The sequence below is a fragment of the Lissotriton vulgaris genome, chromosome 2_2, assembly GCF_964263255.1.
Source record: "Lissotriton vulgaris chromosome 2_2, aLisVul1.2, whole genome shotgun sequence".
Taxonomy (NCBI): Eukaryota; Metazoa; Chordata; class Amphibia; order Caudata; family Salamandridae; genus Lissotriton; species Lissotriton vulgaris.
The window spans coordinates 111,301,024-111,320,703 of NC_141688.1; the positions used below are offsets into that span (position 1 = coordinate 111,301,024).

The window sequence follows — 19,680 nt, forward strand, 5'->3', positions numbered from 1 at the left end:
GGGCCTCACTTTTGGTTTTTGCACTTTGCGTGTAAAATGGGGTGCCGCCACTTTTATAAGTTCTTTATGGGCATCAAACAGTTTACTCCTTATATCTGTTTTGTTTGCCACACTATCAAGGTCCCCGACAGTTTCCAGGATAGGGGTAATCTCTGCATAAAGCAGTGGGAGTTTGTCCTTGTTTGTGACCATATGCTCCCACCTAATTTTTCTCCTGCTGTTGTCTATAAGGAGTGTGGGATAATTCCCTGCCTCATGGGTCACTAGGCCCTGGGGTGCTGGGTGGACGAGGTCTAGCTCGAGAGCATTATGGTCACTGTCCATCCTATCAACTACCCTAAAATCCTGTACTGTTGACCACCTCGCTAGTTGTACCAGAATATAGTCCAAGTGTGACTCCCTTCCCTGGCGATTATAAGTAATTTTGCCTGGTGTGTCGGAGTTAGTTCGCCCATTACACGCTCTAAGTCCATACCTTAACGTGAGGGCAGTAATTTGCAACGCTAGTGGGGTCCAAGCTTTCGGAGATGGCACATCAACCCCAGGTACTGCCCACCTATCTTCTTCTTCTGATAGGAACCCTTCCTGGAGGCCTGGGAGTGGCTCAAAGTGAGAGTTAAAATCCCCACCCACCACATAGTATGAATCAGTCGACAGTTCCAATAAAAAGTTCGAAAGTTCATTAAAAGTCGGTGATTCTTTTGCCCTTCCCATTGGCCTAGAATAAATATTGATCAGCAGGAGGTTGACTTTGTTTGGCCATGTTAGAGAGACCACAAGAATGTCGTCGGAGCTGCATGGGAGCCGTGTTGCCACACAGCCCAGGTGAACAGCAATCCATGTCGCAAGACCCCCTGATGGTCGGCCTTTGCCTTCCCACCTAGCTGGAATAAAAAAGGATGCGTAGCCTTGATGCTCATAGTCCTCTCTGGCCCAGGTTTCCTGGAACATACATATGTCACCAGTTTCTATGTACTTTCCCCAGGCCGGCTCTTCCAATTTATTTGCTAGTCCCGCGATGTTCCAGGAGATTATCCTCAAATGTTCGGAGGTGGAAGATGTCATGGCGTGAGGGGTGTGGGAAGTAAATCCATAGTCCATTTGTGTTGTGGAGCCTGCGGCTATGGCAGCAGAAAGTACGTGTGGCTCCATGGGTCCCAGCTCCCCCTCGCCCTCAAGGGAGGGAGCCATAGTTATCCGCTCAGCAACATCTACTCCATCAGTGGCTAGGTATGAGGATTCAATTTGACCGTGTTCTGAGGCGAGTGTGTCATTCAGTGGGCCAGAGATAGCACCGGGGGACACAGTGGAGGGATCCAAGGGGCCACAGAAGCCCGATACCCCTATCGCAGATTTACTGACGGTAAGTCAGTCGACCCCATCCAGCCCGTTCAAACAGTTAAAACGGTTAAAATCGCAGAAGGGTGTGTCCGGCGGTTGGAAGTACGGGCGTTGGACAAAGCCTTTATGATTGCGTCTGTAGTCCACCCTTGTCCAGCCATCGTATGTTGGGGCCTGATGCCTGGGAATTGGAGGAAAGAAAAAGGATACTGGGAGGGTCTGTATGGTGGAGTCAAGGGATCGGTTAGTCCCTCCGCAGATGTGTCGAACCGTGCCCGGATCTTTAAAGGTTACCATGATACAGTCCCCCACTATGGTTTTCCTGGTCTTCCCTAGCCATGGAACCCTTCTCACCATGATGATCTCGTTATTAAAGTGAGGTGGCAAGGGTCGGTTCCAGTTGAGCCATTTGATTACCTTTTTCTTGAGGGATTGATAATCCTCGTTTTCTCCTGATCTTAAATGGGGGGCGCCAGCTAAGACCACCATCAGACTATTAGCCTCAGGTGGGAGGTCTGGCCTCCGTGGTCTGGGAGTTGGGCAAGTGGGCATGGTTGGGGGGGCATTAACCTGATCTTGATGTATTCCAGTGGACTCTATTTGTGGACTGTGTGGGGCTGGGACCACCGGATCAGTGGGTCTATTACTTGGGTTATTGTGCCGTGCTTGGAGTTGAACAGCCATAAGGGGTTGCAGAGGGGCGGCAGATGGCATGCTTCTAGGGGGGGCTTTATTAACGTTGGTTACTTTGGAAGATTCCCCACCCGAAGGATGAGTTTCCACTAGCTTAGTCTGCTTGCTTACTAGGGTATTCAGAGTGGTGAGAGAAGTTTCTAGCAAGGTGAGCCTAATCTCCACTTTTTTTAAACTATCGGTGATAGGCTGCAGAAGGGAGCGGAGTAAAAATTCTATGCTCCCCTTAGCAGAGAGTGGGTGGTTTGGAATCGGCGTAATAGCCTCTGGCTCTTTGGTGGTAGCAGTTATGCTGGGGTTTGAGAGCTTGGGTGGTGGCACTATCTCCGTAGTCTTCCCTGGTAGGGTGATGTTAGTACTTTTCTTACCAAAGTCCAGGTGTGATATTTTAGATTTCCCCCGCCCCCCCCGCTGTTTTCCGAGCCCGTTTACTGGGTGGGGGCCTGTGTATCTCCGCCATGACATTTAATTTAGACTTGCTCTTCTTAACCAGTTGTGTGGGTTGGGTTTGGGTTACCAGGTTAACAGGGGTATGGGAAATCTCTAAGGGGCCCGGCTCTGTGATTTTCCCAGATGCTATCCCTGGGGTAGAGGGAACTTCCCTTAGTAAAACAGGGATATCCTCTAATGCTAAACTACTGGGTAGCGAGTCTACCTCTTGAGTGGCGGGATAGGGAGTGATATCTAGCAAAGGCCTAGTTTTCATACATTCAATGGAGCGCCTACGCTCCGCCCTTCGTTTCTCAAGTGAGCCTTCCGAGTCCGCCTCACCTTTATTGTGTTTGAAATACTTGTCCAAAGTCCCGGTGCTGGAGGCACCATCCCTTGAGGGGGTTTCCCGTAGTGGAGGCGAAGGCATAACCTTGATTGCAATGCAAAGTGGGATCAAGAGAGTGGGCCCAGCCCGGCCTCCTTCGGCCCCTGACGGCCACAGACGGTCCCGCCCTTGTCCCGGGCTTCTCCCGGTCGCTCCCGCGAAGCGGTGGTACTGCTCTCCTTATAACTCTACAGCTGTGTGATCACGAACAGATAGGCGGGAGGCGTGGCCAGCGGGGAGAGCAGCCCAGGTGTTGCAGATTGGGCGCGCAGGGGCTCCTGGACGCTGGAGTCCCTGCCTATGCTCGCAGCCCCGCTGGTCCGCTCGCCTTTCCCCGCGCTCCTCCTGTCAGTCCACAGCCTCCAAGAACAGCTGACGCGCTGCGGGACCCGCGAAGCGGGTCCGGCGAGTTGTAGGGTGAGTGTTGGCAGGGGTCCGTTCTGCTAGGGCAAGCAGAGATGCAGCGTTCCTCCAAGGTCCTAAAACAAACTGCCAAACGGCGTCAGAGGGTCCCACAGGAGCAGAAGTGAAGCTCGCTTTTCACTCCGTCGGCGGGGGGCGTGGCCAGCGGGGAGAGCAGCCCAGGTGTTGCAGATTGGGCGCGCAGGGGCTCCTGGACGCTGGAGTCCCTGCCTATGCTCGCAGCCCCGCTGGTCCGCTCGCCTTTCCCCGCGCTCCTCCTGTCAGTCCACAGCCTCCAAGAACAGCTGACGTGCTGCGGGACCCGCGAAGCGGGTCCGGCGAGTTGTAGGGTGAGTGTTGGCAGGGGTCCGTTCTGCTAGGGCAAGCAGAGATGCAGCGTTCCTCCAAGGTCCTAAAACAAACTGCCAAACGGCGTCAGAGGGTCCCACAGGAGCAGAAGTGAAGCTCGCTTTTCACTCCGTCGGCGGGGGGCGTGGCCAGCGGGGAGAGCAGCCCAGGTGTTGCAGATTGGGCGCGCAGGGGCTCCTGGACGCTGGAGTCCCTGCCTATGCTCGCAGCCCCGCTGGTCCGCTCGCCTTTCCCCGCGCTCCTCCTGTCAGTCCACAGCCTCCAAGAACAGCTGACGCGCTGCGGGACCCGCGAAGCGGGTCCGGCGAGTTGTAGGGTGAGTGTTGGCAGGGGTCCGTTCTGCTAGGGCAAGCAGAGATGCAGCGTTCCTCCAAGGTCCTAAAACAAACTGCCAAACGGCGTCAGAGGGTCCCACAGGAGCAGAAGTGAAGCTCGCTTTTCACTCCGTCGGCGGGGGGCGTGGCCAGCGGGGAGAGCAGCCCAGGTGTTGCAGATTGGGCGCGCAGGGGCTCCTGGACGCTGGAGTCCCTGCCTATGCTCGCAGCCCCGCTGGTCCGCTCGCCTTTCCCCGCGCTCCTCCTGTCAGTCCACAGCCTCCAAGAACAGCTGACGCGCCGCGGGACCCGCGAAGCGGGTCCGGCGAGTTGTAGGGTGAGTGTTGGCAGGGGTCCGTTCTGCTAGGGCAAGCAGAGATGCAGCGTTCCTCCAAGGTCCTAAAACAAACTGCCAAACGGCGTCAGAGGGTACATTCCAGCCAAAGTTCATCAAACATTGGCCTTTCTGTCATTCATTTAAGTCTTTCACCCACTACCACATACCACAAAGGGCAATGGGTCAGGCCTTCTCAGCCCCTGGCTAGCTTCACTGTGATAGCCGCCATTCTGCCCTTTCACAATTGGCATATTCTCACACAAAGTAGTTCCCTTCAAAGCAAGGGACTACAATGCCAATATTTTTTATTTGATTTTGTTACTCTGACAAGGGCCCCTCAGCTTCCAGAACAATAAAGTTGTGTAAAAACCATGACAAAACAAAACAAGCACTGACAAAGACAAAAGACTGGTAGCCAATGCCTGGCCTACTTGCTTTGCCAGTGCTTGTTTAGTTTGCACTTGGAGCAAAATTGGGATGTAAAAAGCTTGTATCCATTCCACACACATACTAAAGAAGCATTGGCAAAGCCAATAGGTCTCGCATTTGGGACCTTATAAGTGTTTAGTTATCCAGCACAATATCCTTGGTGCAACAACATCAAGTGTTGCACAGCGAAACACTTATAAGGTCCCAAAGGCGAGACCTATTGGCTATGCCAATACTTGTTTTCTTTTTGCCTTGGGCTCCTTGGTGTTCTGGTACCAGCAGTTCTTCATTTGCAATTGGAAACGAACCAGACGTAGTAAAATGGTGGAAGTACAGAGTCGGTGTGAGGGAAAGTCTTACACTACACACAGGAGAAATGGGCATCTCTGGGACCATGGTTGGTGTAGCGGTGAGAGCTCTACTGTCCCTGTCTTTACGGAAGGTTTTGTAAACTGAGCAGCAGCGTTGGTGGGCAGAGGATTTTCAAGAACTGTGTAACCCAGAGCTTTTGTCCCCCTCAGAAGTTACTATGAGCAGTGTAGCAGCCGACTGCTGTCACTACCTGTCTCATTACCGACACTGATCTGTAGCACAATGGATTATTCTGCGTCCCCACTTGTTATCAGTATAGTGCGTCACACACCTCACAAGACCCTGAGGTGCTTCCATGTGGTTGGGTAAGGTTTGTGCATGCATACACTACTGAGGATGGTGTAACTGGAGAAATAATAGAGCCGTGGAAACTGATGGGTATTTGTGCTGTCTCACTCTCTACTAGTGCCTTCAAATCTGGACTAACAAGCGTTTTCTATTTTTTCTATTTAACTGAGGGGTGGATCAGATATCACTGACTGCATAGCCGGGGGATACATTGCTGTTTTAGAACCCAGGGAGAGCTCTGCAACATAAGGGCTAGGCCGGCCTACCTACCAGAGAACGATATAGCCCGTTGAATATCTCTGATTTCTCATGGGTTGGAATGTGCAGTGTAATCTGAGAGATAGCTCTGCTGTCTAAGAAATGAATGAGAGCTCTGTAATTTAACAAGTAAGAGGAACAGATCGACCATACTTAACCATTCACATACCAGCTCCCTCACACACATTATCTTTCCCTCCTCTGCCTCCTCACTTTATACCCGTTTCCCTCCATCAGGCTGTCTCATTCCCGGCTCTCCTTCGTACGCGCTATATAAGTGCCCTGCTCCCCTGCACCTTCACTCGTCCAGTCACACACCACCTCTGTGCACCGCACCGTTCTTGATGGACATTCACGCGACATAGCCACAGTTAATGATTGACTATCCAGGGACAGTAACAGACACATCCAGATTCTAGTGATTCAAAGTGGTATCTACTGGGAAGAATCAATAAGCAAACAAAACTGGATGATTGTTACTATCTGTCAGTTTTTCAGAATGTTTTAGGGTTGGAAGTCTGGAAGAGTTCAGATGAAGTCTGGATTTAAAATGTGCCTTGTTTGATGGAGTTTGGATTCCATAATGTCACACTGTTTGAGGGCTGGTTAGGCTTGGGAGTTCAGCATGTTGCTTTGTAAGAGGAGTTGTCTGCTTATATTGTGCACTGTAAGGTCATCGTTTAATAGCCTTATAGCCTGCCGTAGCAGGCTACACTGGGCGTTAAAGACCTGAACCGAAGGTGGGGGTCTTTAACAAGAGAGAGGGGCCTTTAATGGCCGGTATAGCCCGCTACGGAGACCTATAAGGCTACCAGAACATTCCGCCCCTAAAGGACTGAGTGATCTAAATAGTAAAACAACAGCTTCACAGAGCGGAGGTAGTTGAAATCCCCTCAGGCTCTCGGAGGCCTTTGTTCACAGGTACAGCCATGAATAGAGCAAACTTTGGAATGTTGATGCTCCGGGCTTCTAGAAGCCGGCATAAGCCCAGAGCACTCCATTGTCTTTGATGGAGCCTCCAACATTGCAATGTTCCAATATGCTTTAAAACCTAACAATTAAATATAGAATGAAAAATGTGATGTGGAATGCACAATTTCAGTCATTTGCTCCCTCGCACGCTTCCTACGCACTGTGCGGGGGCTGGTCTTACAACAGGGTCCCAGTCCGGCCCTGCATGAGAGGACCTGACTGGGTCCGGAGCGTACGGTCGGTCCCTCCATATTCTGCAGAGAGGGCCCCCTCAAGTTTCAGTGAGTCCACCCCAAGAGGGTGAGTGACGGACATGCACACCGTCTCCAAGGCCGCAGGGTCAGTCGCCCCTTCCTGGTGGGGAATGGTGTTTGCGAAGCACATTTATTGAAAAGCACCGCATTCACTGAATTCCTTTCCTGGGGATTGGAACAATATTCCTGTCAGAAAGATAGATGGGGCTTGTTTTTGGCGGCCGCTGCCCAAGGTTACACCTAAGCTCAGTGTTGAGTAAGCTCCGCAGCAGAGATCACACATCACTCACCGCAGCAGGTCGAGGCCACGTGAGAGAATAAAGGGCGCGTTCATGCCTCGGGTATCCATTTACAGCCAAAGATGGCCGCCCTTGTCCAGCTCTATCAGCGCGGCTTACCTTCAGATCAAAGTGAGCGATCTTCTTGGAGTGGAGGTAATTGACGCCGTCTAAAATCTGTTTGATGAACCTCGTGGCCTCCTCCTCGCTCAAAGACTCCTTCTGTGCCAAGAAGTCGAAGAGTTCGCCTCCAGACACTCTGCAAAACAAAACGAAAGCACTCAGTATTTACATCTGCACTTCAACGAGTCATTAGGACATAGGAGGCGTGCAGCACGACTGCAGGCAGCAACACATGGCGAGGAAATGCTGAAAAACGGCCGTCTGAGGCGTACAAAGGGCCAGCTACATCGACCTGACAAGGGCCACCAGCGTCTGTGCTTGTTTATCATCTCTGAGAGCAGTCTGACAAAGATGCCTTGAAGTAGATACTGACACTATTCTTCGATATTTTTTTATCATTGCTAGGATATGCACATTCATAAGTGTAGTGCATTGTCCACATTAGCTATGCATTTTTTACTGGATAATAACAAAACTCGACAACTAAAATGCCGTCTCCTGAACTAAGAGTTGTGCACGGAGATGCGCTGTGCCAAGCAGGCGGCTGTGGCTTTCACAGATTAACTTTCAGTGAAAGTCACTACAGCAGTTCATTAACTCTAAAGCATATGGGGCAACAAATGTGGTGGAGTACCCTTTCTGCCAAACTGATGGGGGGCTTGAGCTGGCTTCAGGGCATTGCGACCAGGGCGGCCGTACTGGGCGATGACCTCAGGGGGGGGCGATATGTTTAGTAATAACTTATGATTGGAAAGATGTCTGAGGGGCACTTTTGCCCGGTGCTAGAAAGAGATTCCGAGGAGGGAGTCAGAGGGTGTGGGGTCGCCAAAAACGATTGTTGCACCGGCACCAACAGCGCTAAAGCCGGCCCCGGGGTCGCCTGCTCTGTTTAGAGTTAAGCGCACCCTAACCTTCCCACGGGGGTTGCCCTTGCCACCGTCGGAAACCTTACAATATCCATCCCACTGACCCGGGCCGTCTGTGTAAGTTCCTCAGACTGTCCACTCTACTTAGGCCACAGACACATGTACAGATGTACTTTTTTTCCTGTTATGGACCACCAGTTAGGCGGTCTCGCCCAGAACAAAAATAAACAAATAGCCCATAGTCTGTCAGGGGCTTTAGTATTTCATTTTTCAAAAACTGCTTTGGGAGTTTATTTTTTGTAAATTAAAAATAAAAAGTTAGTTGAGCATCCATATAAAATTTGGCAACTTACTGGTGTGAGGGTGGGCCGCCCGCCATTTCTCTAAATAGGCCCTCAGGTTGCTAGGCGGCCTCATTTTTTTTGTAAACAGATTTTTATTGATTTTTCAAGGTGACATTATAGGAAAAAAACAGCCCGGAGGGCATAACAAATGATCAAGCAGTTCAATTAAAGTCCAGTACAGGTGTCCCCCCGCTCATTTTGGTAAGGTCCTCCTTCCCCTCTCAGCGTCGAGCCTCCCATCAGATAGGCAACAGGTATGTCTGCTCGCTAGGCCACCTCCTCTCCCAGTGTTTGGCTGCATATGAGTGCCACTGAACGCCTCTCAGAATGAACATCCCAGTGGTATTCCTCATGCGAATGCCACCCACCACCCCGCTTGCCCTCGTCCCCATCTTCCCAAACTCCCCTGGAAACGTCCACCACCCCCCAACCCCTCAGGCATGCCGCTCCCTCAAAAAAATGTCCGTACGTGGCCACCTAGTGCAGGGGTCTCCAAACCGGTCCTAGAGGGCCGGATCCATGCCAGATTTTTTGGATATCCCCATTGAGATACATGTAGTTCTGCATCCACCATGCTCCATGTCTCTCGCATCCCGGACCTCAGGGGTCAATACCATGGAGAGAGTGAGAGGGAGCCCGTAGTTGTACTCTCCCAGGGTTGCTCGGCGGCCTCATATCGTTAGTCACACTAAATCAGTCTTGGCTTTTCACTAACTGCACATAGCATTCTGGGAGTTGCAGTTTTGTATTTGTGTGGTCGCTCTGGACATGGGACTACTTATAGGAAGGAAACATTCGCTTCCAAGAGAATCTCATGGGGCAAGATGCTTCAAAATGTGAGACCAGAGAAACAAGACATTCCCATGTCTTCTCGGACATGCATGTAAGAGGTTCCACTGATTCCAGTTCTCGCTGAGACAACTGCTCAGAAGTTCCAGAGCGGTGTGTGGTAGTAGAAAACACCTATAATCTGCTGGTCACAGACTAAAATAAATACAGACATGTGTATTCATACTGCCAGTATTACAGTAAGCCTGCTGCTAACATCGCCTCTGACAATGCCAACGAAACCATCCATGCTTCTGATGATGGTACATTAAGTAGAATCCAACTGGCCAATGCTAACATTTGCTGTTTACAGCACTTGGTAAAGGTATAATCAGTGGCAGCTGGTGAACTTTGAAAGTGGTGAGATGTAAATACCCTCCCGAAATTGTCTTAGCCAGTGAGTGAGTTAGAGTTCCTGCACGGAGACTCACTTTCCCACCTAATACATTGAAATAAAATGGGCCTTAGAGTGCAATTTACAGCACAATTTTCACATACACTTGCTGTACAGCCATAGGTTCTGGAAGGGCACTCACGAAATATGGCAGAACTTTCTTGGTTGGTCAAGCGTGCCTAACCCGTCTCAGGAGTTTTGAATGCTCATCCACACCAAGAAAATATTTAGATAATTGTGACAAATGGTGCATTTTATCATAGTAATCCTTTTTATGAATTTTCTCTGGAAGAGGGTATGTGGGGAAACCCTTCCATACCCATCTAAAGGAAGTTAGGCTCACTCACACTGAATATTTAGCTCCAAAACTTTCAAAGATCACTAGCCACCACTGACGTCAACATTGTCGAGACCAATAAGGAGGCCGTCTCCTGACTATCAGGCGTGTTCTGTGGGTCTTAGGCCTGCCCTGGTGTCTTGAACACTGCACCTTGATATCCACTTCTGTCACACTTTGACTGCTCCCCCTTTCCATTCTGCTCCCTCAAACGAGACATCCGAGGCCAGCTACCCACAGAGTACAATCACTCCTGTCCGATGAGATACCAGCATTTGTCAGACGACCACAACGACATAGGACTTCTTTGTCGTCGGCTCTATCAACGATTCCATCATGTATATTTTTTTGTCTGTTCTATCCCCCTCAGAGCTCTGAGGTGACCTTAAGGTGGCTTAAAGTGCTATATAAATAATCACCATAACAAAACAGGACTAGTAGCAGTGTCAGATTTGAGGAAGAGAAACAGGAATACTTTGGCGGTGGCTTCCTTTAAACTGCCTGCCAGGGAGCAGTGTTGACTGAAGTTGCTAAAACTGTTCTTCCTCATGTGTTTGAAATGGAATGTTTGTTTAAAGTGAGCCTGTCCCTGAGGTGGTGATAGACATGACTGAGATTTAGTACATATGCCAATTTCTTCGGGATCTGTGGATTCTAGAAGAATGAGGGCATCATCCTTTAACGATGAACCATCGCCCAGTCCCCAGGGGAAACTGCACAGGTAGGTCTGGAAGGAATTCAAGGCTGGCAGCCTTTAAGGCGGAGTGTAGGTGTTAGAAGCGCTATATGCGACTTTTGTGTTTGCTCCAATTAACCGGCAATGAACTAGCCTAGTACCCATTTTAGCAAGTGGAATCAAACCTATGAGCCTTAAGGGAGTAAAATGATGATTGTTCTAGGGGCCTCTAACAGGAAATGAGCAGCACAGAAGGTGATAGGAACAGACCAATGATTGGCAACATGATTAGGGAAGAGATCTGTCTGTAAAGGGGTGAATACTTTTTTTGCTCATTAGTGATGGTTGGGAGAGTTCCAATCAATGTTACAAATGGTAGTTTATCTGGAGGCATGAAGTCCACTGCATTGGTTATCGGCCGCCATTAAAGACTGGGACCACCCTTGCTGGCCAGTTGACTGGGCTAGTTGAGTGCTCACTACTGACATCTGTTGTGATCACTAGTTTGAATCCCTGAAGGCACATCTCCGCGTTTTTTATCCTGGTGATTGAACAGAGCACTGGCAGGCTGGATAGTAGTAACATATGCTTTTTAAACAGTTCTTGGAACTAGCGAAAACTGTAATATTAATCACCCGAAGGAGGGGCAAAACATATAAAGAACATCACGTCACCTCAAAAAAGTACCTAATAAGAAACAAGAAAACACAGATGAGATTCCATCTAAATAGTCTCCTCTGCTTCTCAAGACCCTATGGCACAGCAAACCCAGACCCACATCTGGACATACTTATGCTACGTAGGGTGACTGCATAACACAGCACAAACTCTTGACTCTATCCCAACCACATTAAATTATTTTTGACAAACATCATTTTTAGCTCCACTATGCTATTCCAGCGGGCAAATCAGACGTGGACCTGCCCCAAAGTAAATCATCCAGGCTAACCCACTAGGTCGTGTCCCTAAACTAATACAAGTGTAGGTGCGTTTGGGCTCTGAATTGATTAAATTATGTGTCTGTTTTGATCTTACCTGGCAATCACTAATGTAAGCACACACAACTAGCATATGCGACACAGATCTTACTACGGGTGGTTTGACCATCCCTCCTTCTAATAGTGAGAATGTTCCTCTACTATCAAGCACTGAAACATCCATATTTCCAGAACAATGTGCATAGATGCAAGCTACACTATCTCATTTAAGTGCCACAGGGGCCAAAATCCCATCCTAAATCCAGCAAAACAGACAAGGATCATAGGCCAACAATGTGTGATTGGTTTGACTTCCTGCTCCACTCGTGTTTTGACCTCTAATGCTTTATGTCCTAAACACAACAACATGTGGTCTTTGTAGACATAATCCATCCCTAATTCTAAGATATAGGTCTCAGCCTGACTCCCAAAGTCATCAACTCGGATTACCCCCCTAACTTTGTAAACTAACACTAGAAATAATTGTCCATTAATGATATTGAAGAAAACCAAGTAACTCTAACAAGTCAGAAAGGGTGAGAAAGTTCAAGTGGTGGGCCAACCACAATTGCCCTTTAGCTGCAATCTTTGGTAACTGATTAGTCCAATTACAAAGTTGACATGAAAATTCTTTGCATGGCTTTGACATTAAAGTATATGGACGCAGAACCAGGATTATTGTGTTCTACATACTTCTTACTAAAGGCTAATTTGACAATCGACAAAATCTGGCTCTATCCAGTTTAAGTACTGGCTTACTTTGACTAGCCATTTTATGTACATAGGTATTTGGTATTGTTATAGCACAAATGTAGCCAAAAGGCAGCAGAGCACTGTACAGAGACCAAGGCAAAAAACAGTTAGTGACTGACTGGAGGGGTAGCTGGTTTCAAAGAGCCAAAGTCAACCGTTACTGCATCATGACATACTGCTTTCTAAAGAAGCGTGCCTTCCTAAATTAAATCAGGCAGTGTTTCCAGATCCTGTGTGCATATGAAGAAAGAATGTTGCCTTGTTATTTCTTTTGTGCACTTCTTTATTTCCAGGCTAATCGTATCCTAGCTTGACACTTTGTCAATAACATTTTGGCTCAGCCCAGTGGATTACTCACCTCCCATATAATGCTATTGGATGTTTGGGTGTATGCTTCTCGCTCCAATCACGTGTTTTCATTGAAATGAATAAGGAATTACTCTAAAGCTGTAGTCCTCCGTGTGACTTCTCATTAGAACCACCAGGACAAGTTATTTGATTTCCTTTTACGTAGAGCATTCGAGACCTCTTGTATATACTTTAGTATATACTTATATGTGTATGTACTTTGTGGGCTCTGGTGATCAGCCCTAGGACTTGTCTCCTTCCGCTTAGGGACCTTTTTCTGTTCAACTGCCTCTATTTAACTGTCTTGATAGAAAACGACCAGTAGAGGTCAGTAAAATACCAGAATTGGTTTCTGCTTGTACAACTGCCTTTATTTAACTGTCTTGATAGAAAACGACCAGTAGAGGTCAGTAAAATACCCAAATTGCTTTCTGATGAGGGACTTTCCTTTTCCTATTTTTCTGGCAACTGCCTCTATTTAACTTTTGTGATAGAAAACGACCAGTAGAGGTCAGTAAAATACCAGAACCACTTTGGCATTCTCTACCATTGAAATTGTCTTTCACGAGCACCTATAGACAATACAATTTTTTTCAAATATTGTATTTTCAGTGATATGACCACCGAAGGCCCAGATTTTATATTAAAAACAGAGCTACGGACTATACCATTTCCAGCTGAAAGGCAATATTTCTCTCCATGTGTACCCATACCTGGTGTGTCACGCAGTTTGTTGCTTACTTTCCCTCCATGTTAAAGAACAGTAGATGTTTCAGCATCCAGGCTAAGTGCTGCATAGCTAAATACATATAAGGTCCCAAAGGCGAGACTAATTGCATACGCATAAATATGTTATCTTAACAGTATACTGAATTTATACCTCACTTCATAATTGCCTTTAATAGTCCACTTTTACACTCCACTAGTTATGCTGCTGTTTTGGAACTAGGGAAGCAAAACCATCTGGTCCATAACTGTGGGTATCATTATTTGAAGATACACATTTGTCCACCCGATATAAGCTTCTTAATTCTCGTAGATAAACTAATCTGTCCCCAATTATTAGCTTGTTAATATTGGCATGCTGGTGTTTGAGGGCAAAAAAAGTTTTTTTACTATAAAGGAAAACTGACACCTGGGGACAAAAACAATTTCAATCAGAAAATGACAAATTGATGTTTGGGGACACAATACAATTTAATATTAATAAAAAGTGGGTATTTGGGGATTAAGTGAGTGTGTACAGAAACTGACACAATAATACAATGGGACTATACTATTGCATTTCCAAAACATGTCAAGCTGCTATGACTGAAAACTCATGCTAATTTCAGAACATTTTGCTAATATTACTGCGTCATTTTAAAATTTTTTTGGGAAAACCTTTATTTACAACACAGTAGTACACAGCTATTCAGCCATACATCCCGAAGGCTTGGCAGCAAGACTTTACGCAGTGTAAGTGGTGCACACAGAATACAGTACAGAATCACATGAGGTTTATTTTATAAAGTGAGAAGAAAGGAAACAGTATAACAACAGAAAAGCACCTATAACGGTGCAAGAGGGCAAGGCAAAGGAAATGAGTACGGCATCGCCCTACTTCGGGGCAGGATGGGCTTATACACGGAATAGGATACATGAACAGGTCACATGCATGGATATCGAAGGGAGGGAGGAAACAGGACATTGTGTATCACTAATTCAGCTGGACTCAGGGGCTAAGGGGACAGTCGCTCCTCCAAGGGTGCCGCGTCCGGCGGGAGGCAGATATCACCTCTATACTCGTTCCAGGGCCCCCAAATCTTATTTAACTTTTTGGCCTACCCCTGGCAACATACACAGTTTTCTCCCGGAACATGCACCAGTCCATGTTAGCCTTCCACATCTCTACTGTGGGGGGCAGAGCCGCTCCCCATTTCTGTGCAATGTCCCTTTTAGCCACCATGTTGCCTAGGGTGACCCACTGAGTTTGTGAACTGGTGTAATCCGTGGGGCCCCATACATTTAATAGACAACGCCGGGCTTCAGCGGGCAAGTCAACTCCCGTCACCTCACCCATCACTATGTGTACACGCCTCCAATATGCAGCCACCGCCCTACATTCCCATATAATATGCATGAATGTCGCTAGGGAACCACACCCCCGTATACAGAGATCATCCTCAGAGTGACCCATGTGGACCAGTCGGGGGCCAGTGACTTAAACCCTGTGCAGGATTTTCAGTTGTACAAGGCGCAGTCTGGCCGGGATCGCCACCTCCTTCGGGGATGAGACCGCACACTGCCAATCCTCGTCGTCCAACTCAATCCCGTCACGGGTCCACTGATCTCGCACCCCTTGCAGAAGGTCCGCACGAACGTTAATGAGTTTCTTATAGGTCAGTGAGATAGCGCTGTCGGGCATATAGCCGTCCAGCAACCTGTCCTCCAGCGGGGAAGATTCGGGGATCTTTTCACCTTCCGGTATAACTGCCAGGAGGGCGTGTTTTAACTGAGCGTACCTGAAGAACTCCCTCTCCCCCAGCTGAAATTCTCTCTGCAGTTCCTCAAAAGGCTTGATCTGATCCCTGGCAATCATGTTTTCCACCCTAGAGATGCCTATCAAGTCCCAGCGGTCAAACCCCTTTGTGTGCCATAAGTTACCCAGCAGATCGGAGTCATAGAGTGGAGTCACCATTGTGAGTTTGCCTTTCCATCCCTGTGCCTTCGTCACCGCTCTCCAAATGTGGACTGACGTTTTAGTGGGACCTGTCATTCTTCCATCCAGAGACCTAGAGTACAGAGCCCTGTAGTATTTCCCATCACCCAGTAGCCACCGGTCCATGGCAAAGCCCAGATTTACTGCTGGTCCATAGAAGCCGTGATTAATGGCCACCAGTTGAGACGCCCAATAATACCTGCGGATGTCAGGCAGCGCAATCCCTCCGTCATACCACGGGAGAGTCAGTTTGGTAATAGCGAAGCGTGGCCTACCATCCCAGAGCAGGGCCCGCTGGAGGCCCTCCACCTCTCTGAAATATCCAGACGGGACCAGATCCTGGGTATTCTGAAGCACGTACAGAAACCGGGGTAGGGACATCATTTTGAACAATGCCGCCCGTCCGAGCAAGGAAAGCGGCAACTTCCGCCATTCCTCCACATCACGCAGAAGGCGCGCAAGAGGGGGGAGCAAGTTGTTCGTGTAGCGTACCGTGGGGTCAGCAGAGATGTAGATGCCCAGGTATTTAAACCCCTGTCTCGCAACCTGTATGTTACAGTCCTGTGGGAGTCTCGGGACCTCACCCCTCAGGACATTTAAATGAGACTTCGACCAGTTAATGACAAGTCCAGAATGTCTACCGAAGGTACCCAGGACATCACACACAACAATAAGGGACGTACACGGAGAGGTGAGGTACAGGAGGATGTCATCTGCGTACAGAGACACCCTATCTTCAAAGCCCGGGGACCACTTGATTCCCCTAATGTCCGGATGCCCTCTCAACCACGCCGCCAGAGGTTCCAGTGCCAATGCAAACAAAAGAGGGGACAGGGGGCATCCCTGCCTGGTGCCTCTACTAAGGGCAAATGGAGCTGATGCGCGGCCGTTAACCGCCACCTTAGCAAGCAGGTTGGCCTATAGGTGCTTGACCCATCCTATGAACCTTGGACCAAACCCAAACCTCTCCAGCACCGCCCACAAATATGGCCACTCAAGGGAGTCGAAGGCCATCGTGGCGTCCAGGGACGCCAAGACGGCCGGCTCCTGAAGGGTGCGGACCCTCGCGAGGGCCCTGTGAAGTCTTCTCAGATTGAGGGCGGTGTTGCGATGTGGAATAAAGCCCGACTGGTCCGGGTGCACCAAATCGGCTATCGCTCCAACCAGCCAGTTGGCTAGCACTTTAGCCAAGATCTTGGGCTCAGCATTCAGTAGCGAGATAGGACGGTACGACCGACACAAATCTCTGGGCTTCCCGTCCTTGTGAATGACCACAATGGTGGCCAGCCTCTGATCGGGGGGAAGGGCACCCAACTCCCTTGCCTCAATGAACATAGCCCGCAATGGCGAAGCGACGAGGTCCGGTTTAATCTTGTACAGCTCCACTAGGATACCGTTGGGGCCAGGAGCCTTACCGGATCGCAGGGAGCGTATCGCTTGAGCGATCTCGTCCACCGCGATGTCCCTATCCATGTCTTCCTTCTCAGTCTCCGACAGGCACGGGACCTCTATGCCTTGCAATAAGTCACCAGAGTCTTCTTGCGACATCTCGGAGGCCGAGGTATATACGGACGAGAAGTATTCCGCGAAGGCAAGAGCAATAGCGCTAGGGTCGGTGACAGTCACGCCATCTTCCCCCAATACCTCCAGGACAACGCGGCTAGCCCTCTCCTTCTTATCCAGCGAGGCAATAAGCTTACCAGCTTTGTCCCCAACCTCATAGATTCGCCCCTGCTGCTCCCTACCCATGGCCTTCGCCGCCTCCGTGACTGTGGCGCGATACTCCGACTGTTTGAGTGAGAGCGCATGCAGGAGATCCGGCGTCGGGCCGGCCTCCAATTGGGTGTCAATTGCCGCTATGTCGGACTCGATAGTCACCACGTCCACGTCTCTGCGTCTCCGCACTTCATTAATAAGTGAGAACGCCTCCCCCCTCAGGACAGTCTTGAATGCCTCCCATAAGGAGACAGTGGAGGCAACCGAGCCCGTGTTTTCGGAGAAGTAGAGCTCCATGGCTTTGGCCAGGAGTCCACGAGTCTTGGGTCACGAAAGTACCACGGGTTTATCGGCGCCACCCTTTTGGCCGATCCAACATCAAAATCGAAGGACACCCAGACCGGAGAATGGTCCGAGATGCCCCTCGCCATCAATCTGGCCTCCGAGACCGCCGATACATGGGCCGCTAATGTCAGGACATAGTCAATCCTGGAGAGGCTACCATGAGCCCCTGAAAGGAACGAGTATTGGCGCTGGGTGGGATGCAGAAGTCTCCAGCAGTCAACAAGTCCTAAGGTGTCAAGAAAGTCAGGAAGCCAGGTCTGCGCACCTCGGAGGTCCCTGGATGGGTGCCGATCCAATGTCCCCGAACCTACTGCATTGAAATCGCCTCCCAAAAGAAGCAGCCCCTCGGGAAGACCTAAAATGGCGCACCCAAGATCTTTGAAGGTGTCCGTCTGTAGCCCAGGGGGGACATAAATCGAAACTAGAGCCAAGTTACGCCCCTCCCACCTCCCTGTGACCGCGACGTAGCATCCTCGCTCATCGACCACCTTCGAGTCAATGTCCATGGGGAGGGTCGAGCGCACCATAATCCCCACCCCCCGGGAACCCGAGGAGAACCCCGAGTGTGCCACCATCTTAAAACCCTTTCTATTAAGTGCGTAGCATGTGTTTCCCACCAAATGCGTTTCCTGCACCAGTATTACATCCGGCACACACCTCTTAAACATTTGCAGTACAATACCCCTCTTAACACGATCCCCCAGCCCGTTGACATTCCAGCTTAGAACATTCAATTTCCTACCCCCCATCATCGAAATCCCCACCCATCCCGCCCTCGACGGGCACCGCCATTACATGAACAGAATCATACAACCAATTGCCTTGCCAAAAGGGAAACAAAGAATAAAGAAATGCAACCCAAGAACGAAAACAAAGAACCCGTCCGCCCCCCGCCCTGCACCCCTGCATCAGACTAAATAGCCCACCCAACTCGCAGTGTGCCTGTCGCCCCTAAAAACGAATCTACGAAAAGCCCCTGAGGAGAAAGGAGGTAACCCCATCCTCCAAACAGAAAAGTACAGGGGAAGCCCCCTTATGAGTTCAGGATTACCAAACCAAACAGCTGATGGTAGACCCATTGTCCAAAAAAGAGTCCTGTAGCCAATCCTCATTCCTGCCGGTCTTGGCTGCCAGTGGCGTCGTCCGACCGCTCCTCGGTGTCGTCACGTTGCTGGGGCAAGGTGTCAAGTCCGACACCACCTCCGGCAAGTCGAAAAACAAAGCCCGGCCGCCATGTTCGATCCGCAGTTTGGCTGGAAACAGCATAGCGTACTTCATGCCCATGTCCCGCAATCTTCGTTTCACTCCCATGAAACTTTGTCTCCGTTTCTGCACGGACTGGGTGAAGTCCGGAAAGAAGTTAATGGCAGCGTTCTGGAACTGCAGAGGCCCACCGCTCCTTGAGGCCTGTAGAATGGAGTCACGGTCCCTAAAGTTAAACACGCGGGCGATGATGGGCCTTGGAGGGGCACCGTCCTTCGGCCGACCCCCAGGCATCCTGTGCGCCCGCTCCACGGAAAAGAACTTACTAAGTCCTTTAGGGGCTAGGTGATTCTGGACCAGATCTTCAACGAAAAGATCAACAGCCGAGTCTTCGGCCCCCTCCGGCACACCAATAATGTGGACGTTCTGCCGCCTGGCCCGACCCTCATAATCCTCAAGCCTCCTCGCAAAAAGGTCATTGGCCGACTTCAAGTTACGGACCTCGGTTTGCAGGTCCGAGACGTCCGTAGTTAGGCTAGAAGTCTTGATGTCGAGCGACTTGACTCGCTCGTTCGTTTTGCCCAAGTCCGCTCTGATCAGGTTGACATCAATCGCCAGAGTGTCCACCTTGTGTGCCATCACTTCGTGCTGCTGGTGCATCTCGGCTTTCATGCCTTCAATGGCACCCATTACGTCGCGGAGCGTGGGTTCTTGAACCTCAGGCGACACCTCCCGGTGTAGGTCCTTTGGTCTCGTGGAGGCACCAGGCGAGCCCCTTGGCTAAGCGTAGCGCTCCATGTTGTTCGACTGCGAGTACGTAGTCTTCCTGCTGACCCGAGGCTGCGTTTTGTCAGCGCCACCCTTGCCAGCCATTGTTGGTCTCCGGGCCACCTCGCCAGTCCACACAACGGGCCTCACCAGGTCACCTGCGTCTGGGACGAATTA

The 19,680-nt window shown here is 49.7% G+C and overlaps 1 protein-coding gene across 2 annotated transcripts in view; it reads right to left on the reverse strand.

Moving 5' to 3' along the window:
• DAPK2 (death associated protein kinase 2) overlaps positions 1-19,680 on the reverse strand; it is a 640,584-nt gene that overhangs the window by 257,805 nt on the left and 363,099 nt on the right. For both annotated transcript variants that reach the window (XM_086959404.1, XM_086959403.1), the window contains exon 4: positions 7,245-7,383. In XM_086959404.1, coding sequence (XP_086815530.1) covers positions 7,245-7,383 — 139 coding nt within the window. The remainder of the gene's footprint in view (positions 1-7,244; positions 7,384-19,680) is intronic.